This window comes from Castor canadensis, chromosome 13 (assembly GCF_047511655.1).
Source record: "Castor canadensis chromosome 13, mCasCan1.hap1v2, whole genome shotgun sequence".
NCBI lineage: Eukaryota > Metazoa > Chordata > Mammalia > Rodentia > Castoridae > Castor > Castor canadensis.
Window position 1 is genome coordinate 101,669,138 of NC_133398.1, and position 8,966 is coordinate 101,678,103.

Genomic DNA, 8,966 nt, shown 5'->3' on the forward strand with positions numbered 1-8,966 from the left:
CTGGGGAAGAGTCAGGGCCCCTTTCCTGGACAGAATGTAAAATCCCAGACTGAGCACCCAAATTGTTGGAAGTATAAACCCTCCAGTGCCAAAAACAGACACACGAGACAGAAAATCTTGACAAGGCAATTTCTCTTGATCAAAGGGTGCAAGCATGTGCTCACTCCAGCTAAGCAAGCACGCAAGCACAAAATGGCTGACAGTGGCTCCTCCTTACATCCCTGATGCAGTTGTACCTGCCCCTCACCTGGGATTTGTCCAGCTCAAAAGTTCACGATCTCCCTCATTTAAGTAAAAGGCTTGGGGGATGGGTTAGGGCATACAGTTTAGTGGGTAATGGAGTCATACAGGAATCTGGAAGAAGAAACAAGTACCCTTTAATCATGCAAGTCACCTAAGATGGTGACCTGAGGAATTTTTAAGTAATCTAAGAGGGTAACAAATAGTTTGATAGAAAAGATCATTTTTCTTACAGGATGAAGTCATCAAGTTTTCATCTTCATCCTCAAACAAGTAATGGAGAAGAACCTGAATGCAACTAACATAGAGCTAGTCATAGTGCAGCCTGGTGAGAATTTCCACATGTTCACAAAGGAAGAGCTCGAAGGGAATCAATCAAGGACATTTAAGGAAGAATGATCCTCAGAACCTCTCAGGGACAATTCCAGTTCTCCTAACTGCACTTAAGTTTTATTTCCAGATCCTAGTCTATGTAAAATCTCCAGCATGTGTGCATTTTATGATATCTGTACGTGAAGACAGTTCTAAAGAAAAAAATTAAAACGTGAAATGTTCTATTTTCTATTTATAATGTGGTACCTGTGTTACAGTCAATGAATGACTGCTAATTCACAGGGTAGTAATGTGTTTATACAACTACACAATTGTAGAATGTAAGTTACACCTGGAGATTTTAAATTAATTTGAATATAAATATAGAAATTAACAATTTTTGTATTTCATTAAATATCTTCTCTTCCCCCTTCTTAAAAAAATAGCTTTTTATTTTCACTGAGAAAAAATCTGACATTAAATAACATCAAACTAGGCATTTACAACTTGGCCATGCCATGGATTGAGGGAGTGTCTCTGGTTTGCAGTGCTGTCTGACTGTGAGGTGACCCCACTGGGATGTGGTGCCCCATGTATCTTCTGAAGAGTCACTCACAGAATCTGCTCTGGACTCTCTTGTGAAGAATGCAGGTGCAGCAGTGTCTTAGAAGAGGGGTGGAAGCTCTTCCCAGAGAGGGAAGATTCTATTATGACCAGTGTAATGTGAGTAATGTGTCCTTTGTGGGAAAATATTGGAGAGACTTATTATCAGATATGTTGTAAGATTGATAGTTTCCTAAAATTGGAGCTGCTTGATCTTAATAAAACCCCACTGTGCCACTTCCACCAAGGCCCATTCTCATTGCCCACATTACACTTGGGGGACCAGAGGAGAGATGTGAACATGTAGCCCAGGCTGTCTGCTTTTCAGAGAAGTACAAAGGTCTTTGTCTCTAATCTAGGCATTCATTCATGAGTATGATCCAGTCCAGTGGATAGTCCTCTTCCCTTAATATACAGCCATATGTTTTCTCAAACCTCTCTTACCAATAACTACCAGAGTGCCTGGCAAGAAATCCTTGCTCAATGAATGTTGGGTGAATGAAGAATTGAAAGGCTTAATGAGGATTTTATCTTTCTAGTGTTGCGCACTTCATAAAAAATGGTTGCTGTCATTTTAACCTTTTTGAATTAATACACTCACCATTAAACTCCCTTTGAACCATTTTCCTACCCCTATTGAAGATTTACTGCTAACTGTCAAAGAATTGTCAAAGATTGTTCATTACCAATCCTAATTTAGAAAATAAATACTATGTGACAACCTTTTCACTTCTTTAATTCTTTCCCTTCAAATATTTGCAAGGTATGTGCTTTCAGTCTATTTTGTTAGAATAATATGAAGAGTTTTTTATTATCTGATGGTTGTGTGAATAATACATAGGACTGTGTTAGTTCAGAAAATACTATACTCCATTTCTCATCATTTTAGTATGAATACAGAGAAAATACTGTATGTGATGGTAAAGAAAATATACCAGTAGATTGCATTTTAAAATATTAAACTATTTTTATTTTCATGTGCCGAAAGTGACTTTGAGAGTCTTGACTGCTTAGTCCTTTAGGTAGACAAAACTGCATAACCAGCTGGGAAAAAGAGTAAATATTTGTTACACAGAGTTACTGAATGGAATCATTTTTATTATTTGATTCAGGTAAGTAGAAGATTTATTTTAAAATATCTATTTTGGAATGAACTTACAGGTTCAGAATTAATGTGCATGATCAGAAACAACAACAAAAATATCTTTCTCCTCTATTCAGAAGACTGTGGCTTCCTCATTTTTCAAAGCATATTCTGAATCAAATAGGTTTTAATTACACATCTCAAGTCCAGTTTTCATGCAATTATTAATCAGCTGCTTTTTTATAAACATTCTCCCAGATAAATTCACTGAGAGTCCACTTAGGAACTTCAGAAAAGTGATTTTGTTCACTAAAAGTCCAAACAAAGATCAAGATCAATATGTTTGTAAATTTCTAAACACAGCAAAAATTCTAAAATTGAAATATGTGTCATAACTGTCCAGAGAAAAAGATTTAGAATAATTTGAAAGCAATACTGATGCCCTCTCTGTGAAAAATTACAGAAAATAAACAAATCATTAAATTAGTTGCTAGAGGATGTGAAATGTAAATACAGGGACAGGATGCTTATCAATACAAAGAGTTGGTGCTGGGATTTCAACGAGAGAGTCCTGTCTGTAAAACTGTTCACCACAAACCAGAAATTACCCCGAGAGCTGTTGGTGAGAACTGAATTTTCATTCAATAAGGATGACACTGGGCCTGGAGGGTTAGGGAGTCAAGCTACCTGTTTGCAAATTAAATCATGAGAATACGATAAAGATGCAGGCTCCTCACTCTGTTAGATGAATAGGATATTACTGCAGCATTAGGGTAGATGGTGACAATAACAGCTGTTTATTTTTCACCCTTTGGCTTATCAGTTTTAGTGAGTACACATGAAGATGCAAGGAAAGTTTGAATTCATCTCTAGACTCTGCTAGAAGGAAAACAATTCAACAATAGGAATAATCTTCATTAAACAGATACATATATTGTTAAGGAATCATTTAATATTGAGCAAGATTACTCTTGAAGAGATTCAGCCAGCACATAAACATTATATATTCTAAGAAAAAATAGCATATTATTTCAGCAATTATATTATGCAAGTTGTATATAACAAAATGAATATTCACATTTATAAGTGGATTATATGTGTATGATGTATATATAACCTGCAAATATAAGTATATATACATACATTTTCATATATATGTATATATACATGTACATATTCTTTTTCAAAATGACATAGGCTGAAAAAATGAGCAGCATAATTTTCTTCTGCTCTTAACTGACATCTAATTTGACATTAGTCCTCAGAGGCTATGTTAACAAATACAGTGTTTACCCAAGCAGTCACTAATGGCAAACAGACCAAAGCATATATTTACTGAAGTGGCTTTTGATAGGTTCAGTTAGAAAATTCATTGCTGGTGTTATTACTTTTTGGTGTGAGTCAAATTAGCTTAATGTAGGATGGAGAACTTCTAAACACTGCACAAAATGGTACCACATTGCCCTCCTTGTGATTAATTTTATGGACTACTTGGAGAAGTGACCTAACAGAGCGGGCTAGGACTCGAATGTGATGTATTTTAATCTATACGTTCAGGACCATAACAGTGGAATTTTTATGTTTTGTTTTCTGAAGGTCTTGTGTGAAAGAATGGAATGAACACAGAGTATCTGTTCAGAATGTAAAACCTCTTGAGGAAATAATATCCTCAGAGAAGCTCCTTCTTCATCTGCTCACCTCTGTACAGGTGTTCTGAGATGCTCTGTCCACCTCCATGTTAGGACTGGTAACTTCTGAGGTTCCTGTCTACAAATGGCTTCTCTTTCCTACAGACCCAGGCCTTCACTTCCAAGACTCTGGTGCCCAGAGGGGACCCAGGAAGTGACCTCACTTCCTGGACGACGGACCCTAACAGAACTCGGAACTCTGGCTGCCCGGCACCCAGAGCGTCCATGCAGCCCCCTGCTCAGCTCACTCGGCCCGGCTGCAGAGAGACAGACAGAGCAAGGGGGCATGTGGTGCTGTGGTATCCCCGCTTCCCGGGGCCCTGGCCTCAGGCCACCCCGCACAGAGGACACGGCCTGGCAGGGACTGAGAGGCTGCTTCAGGTCTCACCCCACCCCACGCTGGCCCCTCGGCGGGAGGCGCCCAGACGCCACGGAGCCCACTGGAGGCCCATGACGACAAGCGTCGTGCACCCGCCAGGCCGAGCGTGGAGGGCACGCCCATTCGGGCCAGGCCCAGAGTCAACCAATGCTCACACGGCAGGGCACTGGTCTGGCTGACACCGTGCAGCTCAGTACGGCGAGTTCCACCCCCCCCACACCCCCCACCCCCCGGGCCCGTGACTCCCTCCCTCGCCCATGAAGCGCGTGCTGAGGGGAGAGCTGGCCGTGCGGGAGGGTCCACCTGGGCAGGAGTTCTAAACGTTAGGCAGGCCGGGAGACCAGGACCTGTGAGGTGGTGCCTACCCAGGAGGAGGCGGGCGTCGGGGAGTGGGGGAGGCGGGGGGCTGGAGCCTGGCCGGGGTTGGTCTTGGGCACCTCCCCGGTGTCATCTCCCGTCCTCTGGGGCTCCGAGGCTGTGTACCCGGGCCTGCAGGGTCTGGGGGCAGAGAGAGCCCGAAGGTCGGCCGAGCACGGCCTGAGGTCCCTTGCTGGCCCTCGGGCACTGTCCTTGCAGAGTTGCACCCGGGAGACTGTCCCGGAGCGGGTCAGCGTGGGCTGTTCCCGCCCTTCTACTCATGCTCACGGGAGGCCCCGAGTCCGGCTCAGTGTGAGGGGGATGTTTTGCTGCGTCCCGACTTCCTGAGGCCGTGGCCTCGGGCCACCCCGCACCAAAAGGACCGCCTTCCAGCGCCTGGGACGCTGGTTCCGGTCCCACGCCACCCCACGCCTGCCCTCCGGCAGGAGGCACCCGGAGCCCGAGAGCGTGGGCCAGGAGCCCGAGAGCGTGGGCCAGGCGCCCGCGACCCGGGCCGCGGGCAGCCCACCGAAACCCCCCCAGAGCCCTGTGGAGGAGCGCCCTGCCGAGCGCAGCAGCAGCAGCAGCAGCAGCAGCAGCAGCAGCAGCAGCACAACCACCACCACCGTGAGTCCCCTGCACGGCCGGCTCAGCTCCATGACCTCATGGTGCTTGGCCACTCGGGGCAGGATAGGGAGGGCACGCTTCCACTCCAGGAGCACCCTGCCCCCAACCCCCGCCCCCGCGTCCACTCGGATTCCTGCCCAAGAAGGGGTTGCCAGGAGAGTGGGGAGGCTTGCGGTTGGGGAGCTGTGGAGGGACCCTTCCCAGACGGTCCCCCGTGGGCCCCCAGTGTCATCTCCCGTCCTCCTCCGGGGCTCCGAGCTGGTGACTCGAGACTCGGTGGCGGTGGTCGTGACGGGGGCTCGGGGTGGGAGTGGTGGCGGGGGTCTGTGCAGGACTGAAGGGCAGGCGGGCGGCGACTCGGGCTCCCCACCGCCTCTCTCCGGCACCGTGTTCCTTTCCAGAGTCGCACGGTGGAGACCGGCCACGGGCCGTGCTCGTTGGCTCCTCCTGGGTGTCTACCCACAGCCCCGGAGCATGTCAAGTCCAGCTCAGAGTGAGTGTGGGCACGAGGGGCCTGGACGAGGCCAGACGGGACAGGACCGGTCCCCGCGGACCCCACTCCACCACGATCGCCTCCCTCCCGGCCTTGGCGCGCGCAGCGGTCGGGCTCCCGCTCCCAGAGGGATAGGGGTGGCGCCCCCCTCACCCCTAGGCCCGGATCCCGCGGCGTCCAGTCACGGTGGCACGCCCCACGGGCTTGGTGCCAGCGTCACAACAGTGCCGCACACACACAATTGCCCTTCCCTCGGGACGATCCCACGCTCTGCCCTTCCGCCTCGCCTCAGCACCAGGGCCCAAGTGGCCGTCTCCCACACTTCCACGGACTCAGACGAGCGCTGGTGACCGTACCCCTCGCCTCCCCTACGTGGTCCTCTGGCGACCCCCGGGGGATGTGGCCCCGCCTTCAGCGAGGGAGGCAGCGGACTCCACGGCCCGCCCATCACACTTTCAGGGCGGGGGCGGGATTGGGTGCGGGTGCGGTTGGCTCTCCCCCTTTCCCAGAGGCAGGTTACCCTCGGACCCCCATAGCCACCTCTCTGCTGGGGCTGGTGCTCTCCCGTCTGGCCCTCCTGGGTCCAAGAAACTGAGGGCTTTGCCTTTTAGGGTGTGCTTCAGGCCCCAACCCTGCTGGCGGGCCACTGACTCTTTCTTGCCCTGGCCTCACTGCAGGTGGCGCCCTGGTGGGCCCTGATCCCGATCCCGGGGGACATGCGCCGGGCACCGATGGTCCGGGCGCACCTGCTGCACCATGCGGCGGAGCCCCCCGGCGCCCCCGTTTCTGGACAGCCACCGCCACCAGGGACCCAGCTTCCAGAGCCTCTACCTGGCCTGGGCCTCACCCCAACAGGCCCTCATGCTGGGAAGGTGAGCCCAGCCCGGTGCAGCCCTCCCCCAACCCCACCCCAACCCGACCCACCAGGCTCGCTGTGACCTGCCCACGCGGGGAGGGGATCTGAGGTCCCGGGAATGTGCCCGCACCTCCGGGGGGCCTCGCTTCCCTCCTCTCCCCAGGGCGCCACCACCAGGGCCAACCTCAGGGCTCCCTTGCAACAGCAAAGGACAGACAGCTCCAGGGAACGACGGGCTTCCTTTTGCTTCGCCCAGGGTGCCGCCTTGCCCACTGTCATGCAGGATTCCCCTCCAGCCCAGGGGAGGCAACTGCCGGCCTGAGCCCTCCCTCCCTCCCCTGGCTTGGGCTCCTTTCCTCCTTGGCAGGGAGGAAGGTGATGAGCTCCAGGAGCCGCTGCGGAGTGTACTGGGTCATGGGGACGGTGGCAGCGGAGGGACCCCGAGGCACACTGGGTCGTCAGGGAACCAAGCCCGCCGGCCGGCCGGGTCTTCCTCCCTCCAGGAACAGACAGAAGGAAGCCACCCCACGTGCCTAGCCCTCTGCTGGGCACCAAGTGAGAACCAAAGAGCAGAGCCCAGGGCGGGCCCCGCCCCTCTTGGCTTCCCTTCCTGAGGGAAGGCAGCCCTGTGGCTCCTAGGGAGTATCTGAGCAGCCAGCAGCCAGGGTTAGGGTAGGGGCATGCGATGGCCCCACGGCCTCGCCACATGTGGGGGCGCATCTGTGGCGGGGCGAGGACACGTACACACGGCATAGTCGGGTGGGGCAGAGGGTCGGCAGGTCCGGGAGCACGGGAGGGGGTCAGGTTTGGGCTCCTGAGCCTCCTCAGCACCCCCTCACCCCCCACCCCGTTCGCTCACTCGGGAGATATCCATGCAGAATGGCCCTGGGCCGGCGGGAGCCCTCGCACACATCGCTTGACCCCTCGCACACCCCGCGCAGTCCACAGGCCAGGGGGGCGGGGTGGAGTGTGGGGGGAGGGGAGGAGACAGAGAGAGAAATTCAGAGAGAGACAGAGACAGAGTGAATTTCAGAAAGAGAGAGAGAGAGACAGACAGACAGACAGACAGACACACACCGAGGGAGGTGGTCCGTCTGAGGCTTCCGTGAGGCCCGTCCTCCGCCTGGTTGAGCAGGGCCTTCCCCCGGGACTGCCACAGCGGGGGTGGGCGTGGGCGTCGGCGAGGGCGTGGTCCGGGCCTGGTCCCCAGGGAAGGCGGGGAAAAGGCCAGGCCTCACACCTTGCGGTCCCCTGCGCCCGCCCCCAGGTTGTGTGCCGCCCTCCCAGATGCCTGGCTCCAGCCCTCCGCCCGGGGCTTCATCTGGAACCCAACAGGGCACCGGCCCAAGGTGAGGCTCCCACCTGGGGCACCCGGCTTACTTCCTCCACAGCGGGGCTGGAGCATCCGGAGCACGCTGGGACGTACAGGCCCGTGTCGCACGTGACGGGAGTAGGACCGAGACCTGGAGGGAAAAAGAGAACGGGCGGGCTAGGCACACATGGCAGAGCTTCCTCATGCGGGGGAACGGGCCCATCATCAGAGCCGTCTCTGAGCGGATCCCGTGGGGGTGGCTCCGTGGACAGCGTCTGCCCCGGAGACGCAGTGGGCAGGATTTGTGACCCTGAAGGAGCAGGGGACTCTTGCTCATCTTTTCTCCCCTTGCAGCTGCCGGGTCCATTCCAGTCCATGCTCACCGAAGGCCTCCAGAGCTTGGGCCAGCTCCAGCTCCAGCTCCACGCCCAGCCCCAACTCCCACCAACGCCTTGGCCGCTCGACCCACGGGCGGACCTCCACGTGGCTCCTCAGCCTGCTCCAGCACAGCACCTCAGCCCCACCGCCCTGGGCCGGTCCCTGCCCTTCGCCTGCTCCACCACTCCGCCACCCTGGTGTTGCTCTCCTTCCTCCTCTCCTTCTTGGCTTACCTCTATGTGACCCTATAAATTCACTCTTGACACCACTTCAGGTTCTCCTCTCTCTGAATGTTCGCTTCCGTGACAGGGAGGCGTTCTGCACGTTGGTTGTCCGTCCACGTGGGCCCCGCCGTCCACCTGGGGACAATTCACTCAATCCTCAACCCCTAAGCGCTCCCTCCCCATGGCCCTTCTCCTACCTTTCGGCAGCCGGGAGAACTTTTAGTACTTTGGAGGGGCGTGGGGGTGGGGTCGTGCCAGGGGCGGGAGGGCATACTGGGTTTTGAACTAAGTCCCGTACCGTGAGCCACTCCAGCAGCCCTCCCACCCCAGCCACCCCTCTTTGCTGTGTGCGGAGGGCTTTTCTCCCGATAGGGTCTCCAGGACCCTTTGCCCAGGCTGGCTTCCAACTGAGA

At 53.7% G+C, this 8,966-nt stretch overlaps 2 protein-coding genes across 3 annotated transcripts in view; both read left to right on the forward strand.

Moving 5' to 3' along the window:
- The window catches only part of Nol8 (nucleolar protein 8), a 34,766-nt gene extending 32,607 nt beyond the window's left edge, over positions 1-2,159 (forward strand). The window contains exon 16 of one of the 2 annotated variants that reach the window (XM_074052343.1): positions 476-2,159. In XM_074052343.1, coding sequence (XP_073908444.1) covers positions 476-517 — 42 coding nt within the window. In that variant the 3' untranslated portion in view covers positions 518-2,159. The remainder of the gene's footprint in view (positions 1-475) is intronic. The other variant, XM_074052344.1, reaches the window with a different exon arrangement.
- A 2,404-nt stretch (positions 2,160-4,563) lies between these two features.
- LOC141415481 (uncharacterized) lies at positions 4,564-8,597 on the forward strand. The gene is made up of 6 exons (XM_074052194.1): positions 4,564-4,603; positions 4,661-5,290; positions 5,692-5,783; positions 6,461-6,655; positions 7,907-7,988; positions 8,306-8,597. The coding sequence occupies exons 1-6, from the start codon at positions 4,564-4,566 to the stop codon at positions 8,578-8,580; spliced, it is 1,314 nt and encodes a 437-aa protein (XP_073908295.1). The 3' UTR covers positions 8,581-8,597.
- Positions 8,598-8,966: the final 369 nt, after the last annotated feature.